At 46.2% G+C, this 23,574-nt stretch overlaps 1 protein-coding gene and 1 non-coding gene across 2 annotated transcripts in view; one reads left to right on the top strand and one right to left on the bottom strand.

Moving 5' to 3' along the window:
- The first annotated feature begins 17,979 nt into the window (after positions 1–17,979).
- LOC119351497 lies at positions 17,980–18,082 on the top strand. Its single transcript, XR_005169985.1, has one exon. It is a non-coding gene; the product is annotated as a U6 spliceosomal RNA (small nuclear RNA).
- Positions 18,083–19,138: 1,056 nt separating this feature from the next.
- LOC119344410 (PHD finger protein ALFIN-LIKE 5) overlaps positions 19,139–23,574 on the bottom strand; it is a 7,601-nt gene continuing 3,165 nt past the window's right edge. The window contains exons 4-5 of the mRNA XM_037614857.1: positions 19,876–20,008; positions 19,139–19,804 (exon numbers count right to left, since the gene is read on the bottom strand). Coding sequence (XP_037470754.1) covers positions 19,523–19,804; positions 19,876–20,008 — 415 coding nt within the window. The 3' untranslated portion in view covers positions 19,139–19,522. The remainder of the gene's footprint in view (positions 19,805–19,875; positions 20,009–23,574) is intronic.

Below are 23,574 nucleotides of genomic sequence, written 5' to 3'. Positions count from 1 at the left end.
TGGATCTCGAGTCTTAGTATATGCTGTTAAGGGTGTAAATTTCATCGCTTGTGGCTGGACCTCGAACAGCAGGTGTTTCTGTTTCTATTAGAACAGAATCTAAAATTTGCTAACCCATTTTACGTGTCCGAAGAAATTATGTGTCCGAAGGACTAATTTTAACCCATTTTACGTGAACACAACAGAGCACGCCCTCTAATCATGCACTAGAACTATCAGAGACGGAAAATACGGCCACGAATTTCGGGCAAGCACCTTTGGCAATATGCACTTTTCTTTGACAAATCATCTCCTCTTTTATTCAATCACAATTGCATCATTTACAAGAAAAGGCATTATCTCATCCAGAGGCGAATCCATCCAGAACAGTCATTGAATATAGCACTCGCCATTGAGCTGGAGAAGCCTTCCTTCAGAGCATTAACAACTTCTTCATTGTTGGCGACAACCTCAATCTTGCTACATGCCACTGTTTGTGGTAAGTTTAACCCAAATCTCAGCAATTGCTTTAGCAGAAAATGAGCCATAGCAAAAGTTCGGCCTTTCATTTGCTGCAGCTATGAATTTGCTATTATCATCTTGAAGAATTGCACCAATCGCACCATTCAGATTGTCATGATCAAACCCAACATCTATATTTAGTTTCATGTATCCCGGCCGGGGCCTAGACCAAGCCATCGCTCTCCTCTTCGCCTTGGGCTTACACGCGATAACAAAGTTCGCTGCTAGTCCCCGTGTTGCCAGTTGAACTTGGGCTGCAGTTTGTGTTTTCTCATCATGTCATGTGTTAGTTTCCTTCGTTTGAACCACAAATACTAGGCAGTTTTTTTTAGGGGTAAACCATGTTTTACTGATAAAAAATCACAGATAGTGGAATACATCTCGAATTGTGGGGTTGGCCTAGCCACACATGGCGCCCCTGACCTAAAGAATGCGAAAACTTGGCTAGACTATGAGCTTCTCCATTAGACTCTTCAGGTTTGAACAAAAAAACACAATTAAACATAGTAGCTCTCTGATGAATCTCACATATGATAGTACCATATTTCCCTTGATGGTCATTGTGGATTATAGGTGGCCAAACGGGCCAGGCTAAACGGGCTAGCATGCGAGCACGCTGGCACGGCCCGCCATGGACCAGGCACGACACGGGCTAAACGTGCCGTGCCCGGCACACGGCACGCCTTGGGCCATGCCTGGGCCTGGAGATTGGGCACGCGGGCCAGCACGGCACGATCCGTTTATTTTTTATATAATTTTTAGATTTTTTTATATATGTATACCTAAAATATAGCCCAATAAGCCTAAAAATCAGCCCAACAGGCTGAAAATATATGGCCCAACGCGCTAAACGGGCCAACGTGCCAGCCCGTTTACTAACTGGGCCGTGCCTGGGCTTAGAGGCACGACACGGCACGACCCGTATAGTAATTGTGCCCTGGCAGGCCGTGCCGGGCTGGCCCGTTTGGCCAGGTCTGTTGTGGATGTCTCCAACAACTTGCTTGGAGTCTAAAGCCACCACAAAATTATGTAACAGAAGGTCTTGTATCAACGATAGTACTTCTGTGCACGTGATTGCCTCAAGTGTTGTTGGGTCGTGTATACCGTGGATAACCAGGGCCGAGCTCTCCAAAAAATTTCCTTGTTCATCTCGACAGACCGCCGCTGCAGTCCAGCCTCTGGATGGCATTGATACCCCTCAGATTAGGCAGTTGTTGCTATCGTCTCCCTCATATATTAGGCAGCCCAAGTACATGGATGTCCGAGCCCTGAAGACACAAATGGTGCTCAAGCACTTTCGACCATATGCACCTGGTATGAAAAAGTAACTTAGTAATTGCAAAAGAAGTCATTTAGCGAGCCAACATGTGTAACTGTGAGCCCCAGGGTTTGCACTAGCTGCTTCCCGTGATTTACTTTGTTTTTAAGCAACCATATATTTCATTAGACAAACTGTTTACAGAGATTACACATATGGTCACCATACAAGACACAAATGCTTGTCAAGCAACTTTACACACATAATTCCACAAGATGTGAAACTACTATTCCACCCTTGCAGAAACTCATGCCTCGCCGAAACATAGTCCACAAACATCCTTCGCCGTCACCATGGCAACACCAGAAAAAGATGAGAACAACCGCCATACCAAGATCTAGGAGAGCACCATCACATACAAATATGCTTTTTGAGCCGTTGAAGCGGGTCGCCGCAAGCAAAGAGACCGAGTCTTTGTGACACGTAGGCCGGGGATCTTCCCCGTGGTCACCAGATCTCGACACCGTCAACTTCATCCGATGTAGTCGAAGAAGAGGAACGTCGCGCCTAACATCATCCACACACCCAACTACAAGACAGTAAACACAACTACAGCAGCCAACACAACCATCACCTGCGAGAGCGCCATCGGCCGATTACCAGACGCGTGATTTACTTTGTTGGGTCTATTGTCAGATGCACTTGGTGCCAGTTTTTTTTAGAATTTTTTTTATTCATATCACGAATCAGTACAACGAAGTTGACCCTTACAAGCACACTGAAACGCAAACACAAAGGACCATGAACATCTAGAGTATCCTAAAACAACCATAACACAAGAAGATCTCCGGAGCCCTGGGTCATCATCCCTGAATCTTGAGAGAAGACCCCTGCAGCAGAAGGATCTGCAACCAGTCGCAAGCAGGTCATCATCTTCGACCACGGTACAATTGCCGCCACGCTGCTTCCTCCTTTCTTGACACCAGCGCTTTGAGGACATGGACATCAATCCAACACACCTGCAACAGCCGTCGCCATCTTTGGCTTTGAGTACCGCGAAAAGTGTCCCTTCCGGAAGGAAGAGAACTCGAGTCATCCGACCGGTCCAGCACCGCGGCCGGGCCATCCGCCCGGACAAAGCAGGATCTCCCACCAGCATCAGCGCAGAGGAAGGAGAAGAACAGCAGCAGCAAATCATACCAACAAGGAAGAAGAAGGGTCTTTGTCTCCCTGCATCCATCGCCCATCTGAGGACCCAAACGGCCAGTGCCGATGGACCTCCAGCCACCATAGCCCGCGACCTCGACGAGATCCGGGGATCCCCAACCCTGTTGGCTCCTAGACGAAGGCAAAAGCCTCGCCTGACCGCGAACGGAGCCCGAAGAAACTTATTCCGACGCGACACCACCGCAACGACCTCGGCAACGTCTCCCTCAACCCTAACCCTACCACACACCCACCTAGCGAACAGACCCGAGGTTCCCCCTCCCTCCCGCTGCCGAAGCGGCCGACGGAGAGAGAGGAAACCGGAGGCGTCACCGGCGGCGCGCAAGGGCCTCGTCGCCCCCTTATCGCCTCGTGCGATCTGATCCTACTTTTCCTGGTGGCTGGCGCCAGCTTTTTCCACAGACGTGTTGGCCTGTTACTCACTTTCTCTTCAGAAAACACACGCCATGACGTGCACGTTTATATCAAAATGTAAGGAGAATGTACAATGACGAGTATAAAAACGGAGCATGGACTATGAAGAGAGGATACAGCTGCCTCCTGTGTTGGTCTGTTGTTTTACACGTCGAGAGAAACAACAAATGTGTTGGTCAAATATGACTAGCGTTCTCCTTTTCTTTAAACAACAAAACTAGCCATAAATCATATTTTATTCTGGCGACACCATGGCTCTAGGGTTAGGTAACCCTGGCGACACCATGGCGGCGGCTGCGCCGCCGCCCCCATCCGGCGTGGCATCGGCCCCTGCCGGCTGCCGTCCCATGTGCAGACGACGTTTGCCCTATGGACACCTTGCGGCCCCGTCCGCGTGCTTGCCGTCGGGACTCCCTGATCGGCTCGGTCCGCAGCTCTCATCTATGATAGAGTTTGGCAGCTGCACAACCCTAAACCCGTTTGCTAAGGAAACGCATCAGAGCAACACCGCATATACAGCCAGATTGAAGGCAAGGTTCGCAGTTTTCCTTAAGGTCAGGAAGCCACCGGATCGCACCACTCCAACAGGCAGGTCACCGGACAAACTAGCTCCATGTGTTGCGATGTCGCCGGCTGTGTCCCCCTTTGCGATCCTGCCGGCTGCAACCATGGAGAAACCGGAAGGCGGTGGGGGCGATTATGGGGCTCCCCTAGTGGACGCTACCCGCCCGAAGCCGTCTGATGGTGGAACCGGGGTTGCCCTGGTAGGTAGTGCATGCGCGCCGGTCGCCGTGGCGGTGTACAGGGGCCTCAGTTTCGCCTCTGATGCAGACTCTACCCTCAGTAGGAGCAGCCGTAGAGAAGGCCGGCAAGGTGTTCACAAAGCCAATACAGCTTACCAGGAGATGCGCGGACTTGGCAGTCCAGCTACTGTTTGACGCAGGGGGCATTCGTTGATGTTCAACCTGAGTTCATGGACTTGGCTAACAGAGATGCTACAGCAGATTAGTACTACCAATGTGGCAAGTGCAGTTGCAACACAGGTGCAGGAGGCGTTCGTTGCTATCCAACTTGAGTCATATGCAGCGGGCCAACAATGGCACAACTCACTTGTCCCCTGGAGGTCCAATATGATCCTGGCCTTGCAATACCTCTTGTCGAACGCCCGCGCTGCAGATGCAGAGATGTCTGAGGACACATCCACTCTTGATAAACACAACACTAGTGAGCTTCTGGATGTTGGTTGTCAGGATACTCTGGGCACTGCTTTGGTAGTGCACGCCAAGGTGAGCGTGAAGGATAGACCCGAGGGGACACCAGAGAAGCAGAGGCTAGGTGTGATGGGAGGTTGTGTGCCGTCTGTCGCTTTGGAGAAGGAGAGGGATGATACCATGGAGGCAACCGGCCTTGGGGCCGCCGGTCAACTGACGGGGCCATCAGTGGCGCCCCGTCAGGAGCAATGAGTACCTTAAGTTGGAACTATCGAGGGGGAGGGAACTCTCGGACAGTTCGGGATCTCGTGAGTTTGGTGCAAACTCATTCCCCTTGTATTGTCTTTTTATGCGAAACTAGACAGTCAAAAGAAAAAATGAAAAGATATCGCCCTCGATTAGGCTTGAGTGGTTTCGAGGAAGTTGATAGCAATGGTCTTAGTGGAGGTCTCGCACTATATTGGCACGAGTCTGTGCAAGTTGATATAAAAGATATGAATGAACGATACATTGATGCGTATGTGACTTCTGTAGCAGGTGAGCCACCTTGGAGGCTCACTTGCGTCTACGGCGAGCCCTGGACGGAGCACTGACACCACATGTGGTCGCTCCTTCGGGATCTTCACCTTCGGGTAGACATGCCATGGGCGGTGATTGGCGACTTCAACGAGGCCATGTGGGGCTTCGAGCACTTCTCTGAGACTCCTCGCCCGACAGGTCAAATGATTGATTTCCGTGATGTATTGGAATTATGTGGACTAGGTGATCTTGGTTTTTCAGGACTGCCGTACACATATGATAACCGGCGGTCCGGACGAGCAAATGTCAAGGTGCGGCTGGACCGGGCAGTGGCAAATAATCTGTGGTGTGATTTATTCATGGAGGCGAAAGTCCAACACTTGGTGGCACCAACCTCTGACCATGCCCCGATCCTCCTTCAGTGGGTTCCTGAACCTCCTAGGGAGAAGGCGGGCAGGAGGTGTCGCCACTATGAGGTGGCGTGGGAACGTGACCACGCACTGCCGGAGGTGATCCTACAGGCTTGGACAGCGGCTGGTAGTATGTGTTGGAAATATGCCCTAGAGGCAATAATACAAGTATTATTATTATATTTCCTTGTTCATGATAATTGTCTTTTATTCATGCTATAACTGTATTATCCGGAAATCGTAATACACGTGTGAATACATAGACCACAATATGTCCCTAGTGAGCCTCTAGTTGACTAGCTCGTTGTGATCAACAGATAGTCATGGTTTCCTGGCTATGGACATTGGATGTCGTTGATAACGGGATCACATCATTAGGAGAATGATGTGATGGACAAGACCCAATCCTAAGACTAGCACAAAAGATCGTGTAGTTCATTTGCTAGAGCTTTGCCAATGTCAAGTATCTTTTCCTTAGACCATGAGATTGTGCAACTCCCGGATACCGTAGGAATGCTTTGGGTGTACCAAACGTCACAACGTAACTGGGTGGCTATAAAGGTGCATTACAGGTATCTCCGAAAGTGTCTGTTGGGTTGGCACGAATCGAGACTGGGATTTGTCACTCCGTGTAAACGGAGAGGTATCTCTGGGCCCACTCGGTAGGACATCATCATATGCGCAATGTGACCAAGGAGTTGATCATGGGATGATGTGTTACGGAACGAGTAAAGTGACTTGCCGGTAACGAGATTGAACAAGGTATTGGATACCGACGATCGAATCTCGGGCAAGTAACATACCGATAGACAAAGGGAATTGAATACGGGATTGATTAAGTCCTTGACATCGTGGTTCATCCGATGAGATCATCGTGGAACATGTGGGAGCCAACATGGGTATCCAGATCCCGCTGTTGGTTATTAACCGGAGAACGTCTCGGTCATGTCTGCATGTCTCCCGAACCCGTAGGGTCTACACACTTAAGGTTCGATGATGCTAGGGTTATAAAGGAAGCTTGTATGTGGTTACCGAATGTTGTTCGGAGTCCCTGATGACATCCCGGACGTCACGAGGAGTTCCGGAATGGTCCGGAGGTAAAGATTTATATATAGGAAGTCCTGTTTCGGCCATCGGGACAAGTTTCGGGGTCATCGGTATTGTACCGGGACCACCGGAAGGGTCCCGGGGGCCCACCGGGTGGGGCCACCTGCCCCAGGGGGCCACATGGGCTGTAGGGGGTGCGCCTTGGCCTACATGGGCCAAGGGCACCAGCCCCTAGAGGCCCATGCGCCAAGATAAAGGAAAAAGGGGAGAGTCCTAAAGGGGGAAGGCACCTCCGAGGTGCCTTGGGGAGGATGGACTCCTCCCCCCTCCTTAGCCGCACCCCTTTCTTGGAGTAGGGGGCAAGGCTGCGCCTCCCCCTTCTCCCCTGCCCCTATATATAGTGGAGGGGTGGGAGGGCATCCATACCTGAGCCCTTGGCGCCTCCCTCCCTCCCGTGACACCTCCTCCTCTCCCGTAGGTGCTTGGCGAAGCCCTGCAGGATTGCCACGCTCCTCCATCACCACCACGCCGTTGTGCTGCTGCTGGATGGAGTCTTCCTCAACCTCTCCCTCTCTCCTTGCTGGATCAAGGCGTGGGAGACATCATCGGGCTGTACGTGTGTTGAACACGGAGGTGTCGTCCGTTCGGCACTTGATCATCGGTGATCTGAATCACGACGAGTACGACTCCATCAACCCCGTTCACTTGAACGCTTCCGCTTAGCGATCTACAAGGGTATGTAGATGCACTCTCCTTTCTACTCGTTGCTGGTCTCTCCATAGATAGATCTTGGTGTTACGTAGGAAATTTTTTGAATTTCTGCTACGTTCCCCAACAGTGGCATCATGAGCTAGGTCTATTGCGTAGATTCTTTGCACGAGTAGAACACAAAGTAGTTGTGGGCGTTGATGTTGTTCAATATGCTTACCGTTACTAGTCCAATCTTGTTTCGACGGTATTGTGGGATGAAGCGGCCCGGACCGACCTTACACGTACTCTTACGTGAGACAGGTTCCACCGATTGACATGCACTTGGTGCATAAGGTGGCTAGCGGGTGCCAGTCTCTCCCACTTTAGTCGGAACGGATTCGATGAAAAGGGTCCTTATGAAGGGTAAATAGCAATTGGCATATCACGTTGTGGTCTTGCGTAGGTAAGAAACGTTCTTGCTAGAAACCCATAGCAACCACGTAAAACATGCAACAACAATTAGAGGACGTCTAACTTGTTTTTGCAGGGTATGCTATGTGATGTGATATGGCCAAGAAGAATGTGATGAATGATATGTGATGTATGAGATTGATCATGTTCTTGTAATAGGATTCACGACTTGCATGTCGATGAGTATGACAACCGGCAGGAGCCATAGGAGTTGTCTTTATTTATTGTATGACCTGCGTGTCATTGAAGAACGCCATGTAAACTACTTTACTTTATTGCTAAACGCGTTAGTCATAGAAGTAGAAGTAGTCGTTGGCGTGACAACTTCATGAAGACACGATGATGGAGATCATGATGATGGAGATCATGGTGTCGTGCCGGTGACGATGATGATCATGGAGCCCCGAAGATGAAGATCAAAAGGAGCAAAATGATATTGGCCATATCATGTCACTATTTGATTGCATGTGATGTTTATCATGCTCATGCATCTTGTTTACTTAGGACGACGGTAGTAAATAAGATGATCCCTTACAAAATTTCAAGAAGTGTTCTCCCCTAACTGTGCACCGTTGCTACAGTTCGTCGCTTCTAAGCACCACGTGATGATCGGGTGTGATGGATTCTTACGTTCACATACAACGGGTGTAAGACAGTTTTACACAGCGAAAACACTTAGGGTTAACTTGACGAGCCTAGCATGTGCAGACATGGCCTCGGAACACGGAGACCGAAAGGTCGAGCATGAGGCGTATGGTAGATACGATCAACATGAAGATGTTCACCGACGTTAACTAGTCCGTCTCACGTGATGATCGGACACGGCCTAGTTGACTTGGATCATGTGATCACTTAGATGACCAGAGGGATGTCTATCTAAGTGGGAGTTCATAAGATGAACTTAATTATCTTGAACATAGTCAAAAGACCTTTTTGCAAATTATGTCGTAGCTCACGCTATAGTTCTACTGTTTTAGATATGTTCCTAGAGAAAATATAGTTGAAAGTTGAAAGTAACGATTATGCGATCAGTAGAAAGCTTATGTCCTTAATGCACCGCTCAGTGTGCTGAACCCCAAACGTCGTTTGTGGATGTTGTGAACATCGGACATACACGTCTTGATAACTACGTGATAGTTCAGTTAAATGGTTTAAGTAGAGGCACCAAAGACGTTTTCGAAACGTCACGGAACATATGAGATGTTTCGAGGGCTGAAATTGAGATTTCAGGCTCGTGCCCACGTCAAGAGGTATAAGACCTCCGACGATTTTCTTAGCCTGCAAACTAAGGGAGAAAAGCTCAATCGTTGAGCTTGTGCTCAGATTGTCTGAGCACAACAATCACTTGAATCGAGTGGGAGTTGATCCTCCAGATGAGATAGTGATGTTTCCCCAAAGTCATTGCCACCAAGCTGCTAGAGCTTCGTGATTAACTATAACATATCAGGGATAGATATGATGATCCTTGAAATATTCATGATGTTTGACACCGCGAAAGTAGAAATCAAGAAGGAGCATCAATTGTTGATGGTTGGTGAAACCACTAGTTTCAAGAAGGGCAAGGGAACAAAGGGATACTTCATGAAACGGCAATTCAGCTACTGCTCTAGTGAAGAAACCCAAGGTTGAACCCAAACCCGAGACTAAGTGCTTCTGTAATAAGGGGAACAACCACTGGAGCAGCATTACCCTAGATACTTGGTAGATGAGAAGGCTGGCAAGGTCGATAGAAGTATATTGGATATACATTATGTTAATGTGTACTTTACTAGTACTCCTAGTAGCACCAGGGTATTGGATACCGGTTCGGTTGCTAAGTGTTAGTAACTCGAAATAAAAGCTACGGAATAAACGGAGACTAGCTAAATGTGAGCTGACGATATATGTTGGAAGTGTTTCCAAGGTTGATATGATCAAGCATCGCACGCTCCCTCTACCACCGAGATTGGTGTTTGCGTTGAGCATAGACATGATTGGATTATGTCTATCGCAATACGGTTATTCATTTAAGGAGAATAATGGTTACTCTATTTTTGAATAATACCTTCAATGGTCTTGCACCTAAAGGAATGGTTTATTGAATCTCGGTCGTAGTGATACACATTTTCATGCCAAAAGATATAAGATAGTAATGATAGTACCACTTACTTGTGGCACTACCATGTAAGTCATAATGGTATAAAACGCATGAAGAAGCTCCATGTTGATGGATCTTTGGACTCACTCGTTTTTGAAAAGTTTGAGACATGCGAACCATGTCTATTGGTGTATATGCATGAAGAAACTCCATGCAAATGGATCGTTCGGACTCACTTGATTTTGAATCACTTAAGATATGCAAATCATACCACATGGGCAAGATGACTGAAAAGCCTCATTTTCAGTAAGATGGAACAAGATAGCAACTTGTTGGAAGTAACACATTTTGATGTGTGCAGTCGAATGAGTGCTGAGGCATGCAGTGAATATCATTATGTTCTTACTTCACAGATGATTCGAGTAAATGTTGAGTATATTTACTTGATGAAACACAAGTCTGAATTATTGAATGGTTCAAGTAATTTCAGAGTGAAGTAGCAGATCATTGTGACAAGAGGATAAAATGTCTATGATATGATCATAGAGATGAATATCTGAGTTACGAGTTTTGGCACACAATTAAGACATTGTGGAAATTGTTTCGCAATTAATACTGCCTGTAACACCATAATGTGATGGTGTGTCCGAACATCATAGTTGCACCCTATTGGATATGGTGCGTACCATGATGTCTCTTATCGAATTACCACTATCGTTCATGGGTTAGGCATTAGAGACAACCACATTCACTTTAAATAGGGCACCACGTAATTCCGATGAGATGACACCATATGAATTATGGTTTAGAGAAACCTAAGTTGTCGTTTCTTAAGAGTTTGGGGCTGCGACGCTTATATGAAAAAGTTTCAGGTTGATAAGCTCGAACCCAAAGCGGATAAAATGCATCTTCATAGGAAACCCAAAACAGTTGGGTATACCTCCTAATTCAGATCCGAAAGCAATATGGATTGTTTCTAGAATCGGGTCCTTTCTCGAGGAAAAGTTTCTCTCGAAAGAATTGAGTGGGAGGATGGTGGAAACTTGATGAGGTTATTGAACCATCTCTTCAACTAGTGTGTGACAGGGCACAGGGAGTTGTTCCTGTGGCACCTACACCAATTGAAGTGGAAGCTTATGATATTGATCATGAAACTTCGGATCAAGTCACTCCCAAACCTCGTAGGACGACAAGGACACGTACTACTTCGGAGTGGTAAGGTGATCCTGTCTTGAAGGTCATGTTGCTAGACAACAATGAACCTACGAGCTATGGAGAAGCGATGGTGGGCCCGAATTCCGACAAATGGTTAGAAGCCATGAAATCCGAGATAGTATCCATATATCAGAACAAAGCATGGACTTTGATGGACTTGCCCGATGATCGGCAATCCATTGAGATAAATGGATCTTTAAGAAGAAGACGGGCGTGGATGGTAATGTCACCATCTATGAAGCTTGACTTGTGGCGAAGTGTTTTCCGACAAGTTCAAAGAGTTGACTACGATGAGATTTTCTCACTCGTAGCGATGCTTAAAGTCCGTCGGAATCATGTTAGCATTAGCTGCATTTATGAAATCTGGCAGATGGATGTCAAGACAAGTTTCCTTACTAGTTTTCGTAAGGAAAGGTTGTATGCAATACAATCAGAAAAGTTTTGTCGATCCTAAGGATGCTAAAAGGTATGCTAGCTCCAGCGATCCTTCTAAGGACTGGAGTGAGCATCTCGGAGTTGGAATGTATGCTTTGATGATGATCAAAGATTTTGGGTTTGTACAAAGTTTATGAGAAACTTGTATTTCCAAAGAAGTGAGTGGGAGCACTATAGAATTTCTGATGAGTATATGTTGATCAGAAATGATGTAGAATTTCTAGAAAGCATATAGGGTTATTTGAAAGGTGTTTTTCAATAGAAAGCCTGGATTAAGCTACTTGAACATTGAGCATCAAGATCTATAAGGATAGATCAAAATGCTTAATAATACTTTCAAATGAGCACATACCTTGACATGATCTTGAAGGTGTTCAAGATGGACCAGTCAAAGAAGGAGTTCTTGCCTGAGTTGTAAGGTACGAAGTTAAGACTTAAAGCTCGACCACGGCAGAATAGAGAGAAAGGACGAAGGTCGTCCCCTATGCTTAAGACGTAGGCTCTTCAGTATGCTATGCTGTGTACCGCACCTGAAGTGTGCCTTGCCATGAGTCAGTCAAGGGGTACAAGAGTGATCCAAGAATGGCTCACAGGACAGCGGTCAAAGTTATCCTTAGTAACTAGTGGACTAAGGAATTTTCCCGATTATGGAGGTGGTAAAAGAGTTCGTCGTAAAGGTTACGACGATGCAAGCTTGACACCTATCCGGATAGCTCTGAGTAGAGAGACCGGATACATATAATGGAGCAATAATTTAGAATAGCTCTAAGTAGAACAGTTGTTTGGAATAGCTCCAAATAGAGCGTGGTAGCTGCATCTAGGAGATGACATAGAGATTTGTAAAGCACACACGGATCTGAAAGGTTCAGACCTGTTGACTAAAACCTCTCTCACAAGCAACATGATCAAACATAAAACTCATTGAGTGTTAATCACATAGTGATGTGAACTAGACTACTGACTCTAGTAAACTCTTGGGTATTAGTCAATGGCGATGTGACCTGTGAGTGTTAATCACATGGCGATGTGAACTAGATTATTGACTCTAGTGCAAGTGGGAGACTGTTGGAAATATGCCCTAGAGGCAATAATAAAAGTATTATTATTATATTTCCTTGTTCATGATAATTGTCTTTTATTCATGCTATAACTGTATTATCCGGAAATCGTAATACACGTGTGAATACATAGACCACAATATGTCCCTAGTGAGCCTCTAGTTGACTAGCTCGTTGTGATCAACAGATAGTCATGGTTTCCTGGCTATGGACATTGGATGTCGTTGATAACGGGATCACATCATTAGGAGAATGATGTGATGGACAAGACCCAATCCTAAGACTAGCACAAAAGATCGTGTAGTTCATTTGCTAGAGCTTTGCCAATGTCAAGTATCTTTTCCTTAGACCATGAGATTGTGCAACTCCCGGATACTATAGGAATGCTTTGGGTGTACCAAACGTCACAACGTAACTGGGTGGCTATAAAGGTGCATTACAGGTATCTCCGAAAGTGTCTGTTGGGTTGGCACGAATCGAGACTGGGATTTGTCACTCCGTGTAAACGGAGAGGTATCTATGGGCCCACTCGGTAGGACATCATCATATGCGCAATGTGACCAAGGAGTTGATCATGGGATGATGTGTTACGGAACGAGTAAAGTGACTTGCCGGTAACGAGATTGAACAAGGTATTGGATACCGACGATCGAATCTCGGGCAAGTAACATACCGATAGACAAAGGGAATTGAATACGGGATTGATTAAGTCCTTGACATCGTGGTTCATCCGATGAGATCATCGTGGAACATGTGGGAGCCAACATGGGTATCCAGATCCCGCTGTTGGTTATTAACCGGAGAACGTCTCGGTCATGTCTGCATGTCTCCCGAACCCGTAGGGTCTACACACTTAAGGTTCGATGACGCTAGGGTTATAAAGGAAGCTTGTATGTGGTTACCGAATGTTGTTCGGAGTCCCGGATGAGATCCCGGACGTCACGAGGAGTTCCGGAATGGTTCGGAGGTAAAGATTTATATATAGGAAGTCCTGTTTCGGCCATCGGGACAAGTTTCGGGGTCATCGGTATTGTACCGGGACCACCGGAAGGGTCCCGGGGGCCCACCGGGTGGGGCCACCTGCCCCGGGGGGCCACATGGGCTGTAGGGGGTGCGCCTTGGCCTACATGGGCCAAGGGCACCAGCCCCTAGAGGCCCATGCGCCAAGATAAAGGAAAAAGGGGAGAGTCCTAAAGGGGGAAGGCACCTCCGAGGTGCCTTGGGGAGGATGGACTCCTCCCCCCTCCTTAGCCGCACCCCTTTCTTGGAGTAGGGGGCAAGGCTGCGCCTCCCCCTTCTCCCCTGCCCCTATATACAGTGGAGGGGTGGGAGGGCATCCATACCTGAGCCCTTGGCGCCTCCCTCCCTCCCGTGACACCTCCTCCTCTCCCGTAGGTGCTTGGCGAAGCCCTGCAGGATTGCCACGCTCCTCCATCACCACCACGCCGTTGTGCTGCTGCTGGATGGAGTCTTCCTCAACCTCTCCCTCTCTCATTGCTGGATCAAGGCGTGGGAGACATCATCGGGCTGTACTGTGTTGAACGCGGAGGTGCCGTCCGTTCGGCACTTGATCATCGGTGATCTGAATCACGACGAGTACGACTCCATCAACCCCGTTCACTTGAACGCTTCTGCTTAGCGATCTACAAGGGTATGTAGATGCACTCTCCTTTCTACTCGTTGCTGGTCTCTCCATAGATAGATCTTGGTGTTACGTAGGAAATTTTTTGAATTTCTGCTACGTTCCCCAACAGTATGGGGGACCTGGGCAACGTTGCGGCGGCCCTAGGGGAGCTCATGCATGCGTTGGAAGGGTGGAGTAAGAAAATTTTTGGTAACGTGATAAAAGAGATTAATAAATCCCGTACCCGCCTTGAGGAACTAATGGCTATGAATGCAGACCAAAGAACCATCAGGGAAGCTAGAGACCGCCTGAATGAATTACTCTATAGGGAGGAAGTGATTTGGATGCAACGGTCTCATATTGACTGGCTACGAGAAGGCGACCGGAACACTAATTTTTTTCATCGTAAGGCAGTTTGGCGGGCACGGAAAAATCGTATTAAATCTCTTGTTGATGAGTCTGGGGAAGTACAGAAGGAGAGCACCAAGATGGCTGATATGGTCACTGAGTATTTTACCAAGCTTTTTACTGCTGATCCATCCCTTTGTGCAGACCCAATAATTAATCTTCTTGGCACCCGTGTTACTAATGGTATGAATGACAAACTATGTGCAGAGTTCTCTGATAAGGAGATTGCAGATGCGCTTTTTCAGATTGGTCCTTTGAAAGCGCCAGGGCCGGACGGCTTCCCAGCCCGTGTGTTCTAGAAAAACTGGTTGGTCATGAAGGCCCAAGTCACTGCCGCTGTAAAGGAGTTTTTCCGGTCAGGGATTATGCCAGAGGGGGTGAACGACACTGCCATTGTTCTCATCCCAAAAATTGATAATCCGGTAAAGCTTACTGAGTTTAGGCCTATAAGTTTATGCAATGTTATTTATAAAGTGGTGTCGAAGTGCCTAGTGAACAGGCTAAGACCTATGTTGGAGGACATCATATCACCAGAACAGAGCGCCTTCGTTCCAGGTAGACTGATTACAGATAATGTTCTCGTTGCATTTGAGTGCATTCACCATATTCAGCAGGAGAAAGACCCAGCGAAAAGCTTCTGTGCCTATAAGCTGGATCTGTCTAAAGCTTATGACAGGGTTGACTAGGGGTTCTTGAGGCGGACGATGCAAAAGTTGGGTTTCGCTGACTGATGAATGAACTAGATTATGACTTGTGTCACCTCGGTTAGATACACTATCAAATTTAATGGCACCCTCTTGGATTCGTTCGCGCGGGCTACGGCAAGGTGATCCCCTTTCACCATTTTTGTTCCTGTTTATTGCTGATGGGTTATCTGTTTTGTTAAAGGATGGAGAGGAAAAGAGAAAATTCTCATCCTTGAAGGTATGCAGAAGAGCTCCAGGAATATCTCACTTGCTGTTCGCGGACGACACCTTGCTCTTCTTCAAGGCCGACCCACAAGAAGCGGAGAATATCCGCAATATTATTTTGGCTTATGAAGGGGCCACGGGGCAGCTAATTAATCTGGCAAAATGCAACATTTTGTTTGGGAAGCATTGTCCTGAGATCTATAAGGAAAATGTGCGTATGACTCTAAAGGTTCAGCTCACCACTATTGAAGAAAAGTATTTGGGGTTGCCAACGCCTGAAGGTAGGATGTCCAAGGGTAAATTCCAAAACCTACAAGCCCGCTTAATGAAAAGGATTATTGCTTGGGGAGATACACTTTCTCTCGCAGGGAAGGAAACAATGATCAAAGCTGTTCTCCAAGCTATTCCCACTTATATGATGGGGATCTTCAAGTTGCCCATGTCCGTATGTGATGACCTGAATAGAATGGTTAGAAATTTCTGGTGGGGTTCGAAGGAGGGTAAGCGGAAAACACACTGGATGGCTTGGCCAGAGATCCAAAGGCATAAACAGTGCGGTGGTCTGGGATTCCGTGACTTCAGGGTGTTTAATCAGGCCCTGCTAGCGAGGCAGGCTTGGCGTCTTCTAATTAAACCCAATAGTCTTTGTGCGCAGGTGTTAAAGGCTCGCTATTACCCCGACGGACGGCTAGAGGACACAGTGTTCTCTGGGAACTCATCTGTTACATGGCAAGCGACCCAACACGGCCTCGAACTCCTCAAAAAGGGGCTGGTGTGGCGGGTCGGCAGTGGGACACAAATTCGCATTTGGCGGGATCGATGGCTGCCTCGGTCACCCTCCGGCCAGCTCATTACCTCGCAAGGCACGTGTAGACTCCGAAGGGTCTCGGACCTGCTGGATGCGAGAGGTGCTTGGAGGCTGGACCTTCTTTGTCGTCACTTCCTGCCAGTCGACATCGACATCATCACGAGCATCAAGACCTCTCCATGCGCCACGGAGGATGTCCTAGCTTGGGCTCCGGAGAAATCTGGTGTCTTCTCCGTTCGGTCAGCCTACCGCTTTGCCATGGACGAGCGCGAGCGTCCATCGGCAAGCGCCTCGAGCAGGGCACCAGATGGTCGTCGCGCCATCTGGAAGACCATATGGGGGTGCCCTGCTCCCCCAAAGGTACGAGTGTTTGCATGGCGGCTGGTCTCAAACTCCCTTGCTACTTGGGCTAATAAATTTTTTAGAACTTTGGAGCCTAATGATATGTGTCCACTTTGTGGTGTGGAACGCGAGGATGTCTTCCATGCTATGTGCAGATGTCCACGGGCAAAGGACCTATGGAGCGCGATGGCGAAGGACTGGATTCTTCCGGACATCAGTTTGATCCAGAACACGGGGCCGGAGTGGTTATTCGGTGTTCTGGAGCCCCTCTCGGATACTTCTCGCATGGTGGCCCTAATGATATTCTGGAGATCATGGCACGTTCGTAATGAGATCATTCATGACAAGGAACCGCCCCCCACAGAAGTTTCCTGCAGATTCTTGCATAGCTATATTTCTTCGCTTCTCTGTATTCAGCAACACCCAATGGGAGACGTTGTAAAAGGCAAAATGGTGCTCACAGACCCGGCATGCCTAGCTGGTGTAGTTGCTGCGCCGGCGCCGAGCACGAGAGGCGCAGACCCGCGACCAACAGAGAAGTGGGAGCCTCCCCCTGCTGGATGGCTAAAGCTGAACGTCGACGGTGCCTTCTCCGAGCATGCGGGTAATGGTGGAGCTGGTATGGTCCTGAGGAACAGCGACGGCAACATTATCTTCACTTCATGCAGACACTTGTTTGCATGTGATAATGCACTACGAGCTGAGTTGGAGGTGTGCAAAGAGGGAATTTCTCTTGCGCTGGAATGGAGTTCGTTGCCTTTTATCATTGAAACGGACAGCTCAGTGGCTGCAAGGATGATCAGCCAAGCTGCTGTTGATCGATCTAAGGATGCTGCACTAGTCCAGGAGATCAAAATGCTAACCAGGGGTGATAGGAGGGTCCAGGTGAAGGCTATTAAACGTGAGAGGAATCAGGTTAGTCACGAGCTTGCTCGTATAGCTCGTACAGACATAAAAACTGCAGTTTGGCTGGGTTCTGGCCTTGAAGGGATTGTAAATCTTTGTGTACTGGATCAGCTTGATTCAGGTTGATTAATACAAATCCTTTTTCCCCCGCAAAAAAAACAACAACAAAACTAGCCTTCTCCCACACGTTGAAAAAATAATCCCGCCACATCGGGCGACTAGCAGGAAGGCTCCCCACTCCCCCAGAAGACACGAGGGCCCATTACGGGCTTCCATTGTTTTGGGCCACACCAAGAGACCACGCCTACTCGAGGCCCACCGCACGTCCCGATGGCGCTTCCGGCTGGACAAACAATGCGGGGGGCAGAAGGCGCGTTAGTTTAGTCCCACATCGGCTAGGCAAGGAGAGAAGTACCAGTTTATAAGCCGCGCGCTGCTTACATACTTGTCCCTTCGGGGACATCCGATAAAATTGGAACGATACAGAGAAGATTAGCATGGCCCCTGCGCAAGGATGACACGCACAAATCGAGAAATGGTCCAAATTTTTTGGGATTTCACGCGCCGGTCCCTGGACCCTTCTTCTGAGCCCCTCTTTTGTATATTGCTCTTTTACAAAGAGATCCTCCGCGCCGGCTTGATGGCTTCTGCTGAGCCCCTCGTGTGTACTGCTCTCTTAGAAAGAGGTCCTCCTAGTTTTCATTTTTGTTCGGTAAGGTCCCCGCTGCTTCCATCTCGGATTTGGGTGTTCTGTTCTTTGCTATTGCAGATACGCCCCCTCAAGAATTAACGTTTTGGACCTTGAATTTCCCTTTTTATTACGAAAGCACCCTTTTCCAGGGTCGCCACACACATGTATTTTGTTTATTTTTGGTTTATTATATGCCATCACCTGGCACTAGAAAGAGATCACTGACGAACCCATCCAAGACCTGTGAGAGAAGCACACTCGGAGCATGAAAGATTCGGCATTTCATCAGTTATCGCGTGGTCGACGCCCAGCCATTTGCTAGCCCTAACCACCCACAGATGGACTAATCCAGCATAGCCGCTTCTCCAAACCTCTCCATCTTGTACACAGTATAACTAAGCAAGGGATGCAGTGCACACCGGTGGCATACTAATTCAGTAAGTACAGCACCAGCTTAGCTAGTCTACCGAGTACCGAGTAGACTAACCATACTGGGTCAGTAAGTTTATTGAAATTTAGTTAAAAATACCTTACTAATTGAACAAGAGGCAAAACGAATGTAGTCTGAATTGTTCTCCTGAAACTATGATTTAAAACGGGAACCAGTGGGGAGGAATCCATGGTCTATATAGTAAGATAGATCCCATACGGGTGGGATGCCACAAATTCAATTCGCTCCCACAGGGCCCAGTTCTCGACAATGCTAAGGAGACAACAGAAATCATACCAAAAGGATAAAAGAACCTAAAGTAACTAATAAAATCAAGGCAACCTAATAACTTGTAGGAAACAGATTAACTAATGGAAAGAAGGCTAAAAATACACTGGTCTACTATTACGTTAACACGTATGCATTACGCTTTGGGGCTATGCACAGAAGCTGGGCTGGAATGTGGTATGCCAACAATAGCTAAAGCCAGGGAACAAGACCAGCAAGATGGATATATATATGCCCAGGAACGAGACGAGGCTAACAAAGCCAGAAACAATGGTGTCAGCTTTCGGGTCCTTTCAGTTGAAGAACGCCTTTGACATGTCCGCTGAAGAGATCCAAGCTGGTACACTACTACACCAACCAACAGTTTAAACACACACACAAGTCAAGAGTCGGACCAACATGAACGAACTGCAGGGTCAAGGGTGATCAACAGTGTTCGACTGAAACGAAAAGCGAGTCTATGATGAGCTAGAGAGCTAGGCCATATCTGCAGGCTGCAGCAGGCATCGACGATGACGATTTGGTGCTGGCGCTGGTTCCATTCCGAGTCCTGCCACCCTGCTGGTGCTGGTTTGTCGCAGTTACGCCCTCGCCCTCTTGTTGCTGCAGTCTGGGCACTTGTAGTGCTTGATATGCTCGGCTCGAGCAGGCGTGATCTTGACGCATTTCCCATGATACCACCGCTCGCAGTTGTCGCAGCAGATCCAGAACTCGTCCTTGCCGTCGTTTGTTCCACAGGTACCACACAAGGTGTTGTCGCGCTCTTCCTCCTCTTCTTCTCCATAGTCCTCGCCGCTCTCATCTTCATCCTTTGGGGGCGCTGCTATCTTTGGGGCCTTTGACTGGGACTCAGGCTTTGAATACTATAAAACAGAGGATAAGTTATTGGTGACATCTTATACTGCAAGGCGGCATAAATAGTATCTTCACTTACAGTTTTCATGCTTGGCTTATTACTGCTCTTGTGCGTACTGTTGGGGGCCTTCTCCTTGATCTGCTTCTTTGCAGCCCCAGTCACGACTTCAAATATTGTAGGCAGGTTATTTATCATGTTGAAGAGTCGCCTCCTGTGTGAGATAAAACACAGCACAGGTTGTCAAACACACATGGCAGCAGAAAACTGGTTTTTACTCAACTGACCGTATTTCAGTATGACCATGGAACATTATGCCAAAGGTAAATTGCAGCAAAGCTTCATGTATCTCTGATTAAGAACTCAATTTAAACTCCATGAATCGCACAAAAATACCACGCACTAGCTCTTGTAACCTCCTAACATCAAACCCCAAAAAATGATTGCTATCCCATGCAAAAATAGATGAACAAGATATCGGGTGGAACAGCAGCTGAGCTTTGAGATGAGAGGCCAAATGAAAATTCATACTATCGAAATGCTAAATCAAACTACCACAAGTTGTAGCGTCTGTAGTAAGAAAAACACCCACAAACTAGCTCTTGTAACCTCCTAACATCCACCCATAAAAAATGATTGCTATCCCATGCAAAAACAGGTGAACAAGTTATCAGGTGGAACAATGGCTGAGCTTTGAGATGAGAGGCCAAATGAAAATTCAAACTATCGAAATGCTAAATCAAACTACCACAAGTCGTAGCGTCTGTAGTAAGAAAAATAAACCCGGTCAAGTTTAGACTGTTGCACATTGGACAGGTGAACTGCATAGGTAAATAATGGGAAAATTTGCTCAATTGTCAATTGGTCCTATCGAAAGTGGGACGCACTGTGGATTCAAGCCATCACACACGGTTTCATAAAATCTGTACAATTTGGCTTCTTTCGATGGTAGGGAAGACATCAAATGGCAATTCATGGACATCAGAAAAAGCAGGGTCTCTTAAGTAATTCTGTGACAAATTGGCCTAGATATTAGCTGTTAACTAGTTATTTCTTCTGGGCTGTGGGGCCAAGGCCTGTGCTGGCCTCACATAGCTTTGCCCATGAGGTGGAACACACCAAAATCAGTCAGAAGCCACCCAAGAGTATTAGTTAGAAAATTTATCCTAGTGGCATCAAAATTTGCTCCAACTTTGGCTGCTGAAATGCAGTTCAATCAGCCTTGGATAGTTGGATTTGATTACCACCTTTGCCTTTTGACACAGAACTCTTGAACTTCAACAAATAATGAAGATTCCCAAATTTGCACCCGGCTAATTTTATCATATGCTAAGCCATCGCAAACCACAAAGGAGAAGAACAATGAACACACTCATGAATGAGGGCCCTCGACTACTCTAGCAGTCATATTCACCACAGTACATTACGCCTTGAAGCCGGCTTGGGAACTTATCCAGGGCTCCAGACCTTAGATGCATTCTTTCATACCCTCTAAAATTTGCAGTTATGCTTGGCATACATCTGAAGCTTCCCCATAATATCTGCAGCCGCCCAGCCATTAAGTGCACGTATTATCCATATTATGCAATAATTTCTGGTGTTAATCTGATAACTTCCCTAGTATCTCGAAGCAAAATTAAGAGGCTTTTCTATAGATGTCGTGATGTTAAAGGTCCAGTTGCACTAAACACTCATCAACTATGCAGGATAAGCTGACCAAGGAGTCAACTTCATGATCCAAATTTTCTTGAGATATTTGATTTGATTGTAGCATTTTCTGCTTGCATCTCAAATCTTATTTGCTAACAACATGTGTTTGTTCTGAACCTTGGGTTAAGATTCTCTGTGTTTATCTACATCTTCTTACTGTAGTTTTCCATTTTTCGAACTCAACATTTTTCCAACTATAAATTTCCGAAGTTCCAAAATCATGTTAACAAATGTATCCAGCTACTATATCATCAAGTCATTCTGAGCATTTACAACTGATGCTACACATCCATGAAATAACTGTAGCACCTAGTCTTAACTACATGATTCAATTTGGAATTATATGATTATATCACTCATCTTGAATACTCCCTCCTTTCCGGTTTATAGGGCTTAATTCGAAAATCTCTTCAACCAAGGTAGATGATGAATGGTGGAACTAATTTCGTAGTTTGCAAAAGTACTTACTTAGTACTCTCGTTTTTCTTAAAAAATTATGTATACCGATGCATTAATTACACCGCATGCATGCATGACCACTGAATGACCAAGAACTTCTACATGCATTGATGAGTTTTTTCTTCATCCTTGCATGCAGTGATTTAATACACCTTGAAATCTGAACATATGATGGTAAAGTAGAATTGAGACTTATAAAACGGGAAAACAATTTTTTTGAGATGAGCCCTGTAAACCGGAAAGGAGGGATACTTACTAGAAAATCCTAGCTTCAATATGAAATTTCTTTTTCGCTCACTTATCAATTGCCATCTAAAGATAGGATCAAACAACCATAATTCTTCATGAAGATGGTAGGAAAAGTTCAAACTCTATCAAGTTGTTTTCACTATCAAAGAAAAACCAGTCCAAGATTCATCAGGATGTTCAAGTTCAACAATTTTGAGATGGCTGTCAATTAGCATGTCAGTCTAATTATTACGTAATATTGCACAACCTGGAACAAAGTTAACCCACCTAAAAAATATAAGTTATCGCACTAAAGAAGGTTTCGAGCAACTAGGATGAGTCAGAAGGCTCCAAGTTTTTTTAAAGCATCAAGCTACAGGCCCAGGAAAAGATGCTTCAGGGTGATAATATAGAACACTTGGACTAACTGGATAAATACTTGCGCCGAGGACTAATTTCATTTGATCTAGTCTAACCAGGGTCAGTCTGCCCTCTGTATACAATTTGTGCTATAATTCAGTGACTTTAACTTCATTTTGTTTTGAACTTCACCAGCAGGTAGCAATTTGCATGCCAGTAGTTCTCAAGTCATTTAAAAAGTGTTACTAATTGCTAAGCCACAAATAGAAACCATACAGATGAAATAAACTTTTGCCAAACTTGTTTCCTCTAGAATCTAGATTGTCACAGAAACATTTTTGCCAAACTTGTTTCCTCTAAATTTTAGTGGTGAATGTGAATTAGAACGTGCAATACATCTCCTGGGACTGAATGTGAATGCAACTTCTAGTGTTTTGCTCATGCTGACGCGTATATGAAGCAAGGGTTGCGAGGATACAATAACTGCCTTGCATGACTACTTACTCCGTTTATAATGTAAAGGACAAAAGAAAATATAGTAAACTACTTTCTCCGTTTATAATGTATGATATTCTAGAAATGGCAGTCTCCAGGGTGCGTGTATGTTGACATTTTTAATACTTGTTCTTCAGGCTATTTGAAAACAGAACTACTGGTAATAACCTCCAAACGATGGGATAAAATTGTAGTCCTACACAAGAAAACTTAAGGATGACCATAAGTCAGACTACATGCTATCTTGTAAAGTGTTCCAGTGTTCCCAAATGTAGTGCAATGTTAATAATTCTGAAGGACACATTCTGTTTGGGACCATTATGAGCATCTGGGCATGCAATCAATTCCTTTTTCAGACTTGAAAAACGAGCACATGGAAGAAACGATTAAACCAAGATCTCCAATCAAAAAAAATTGTGGAGAGAGATATTCAAAAGAGGGCGTCTAAACAAAGTAAGAAGAAAATTTAGTAAAGAAGAATCACAATAGCTTAAGATGACAATCAAAAGCTAGCAATGAGGAATTTGT

Source organism: Triticum dicoccoides, chromosome 1B, assembly GCF_002162155.2.
Source record: "Triticum dicoccoides isolate Atlit2015 ecotype Zavitan chromosome 1B, WEW_v2.0, whole genome shotgun sequence".
NCBI classification, from domain to species: Eukaryota; Viridiplantae; Streptophyta; class Magnoliopsida; order Poales; family Poaceae; genus Triticum; species Triticum dicoccoides.
Note: the sequence above shows the minus strand (reverse complement) of the source record. Positions and strands in the feature narration are given on the sequence as shown.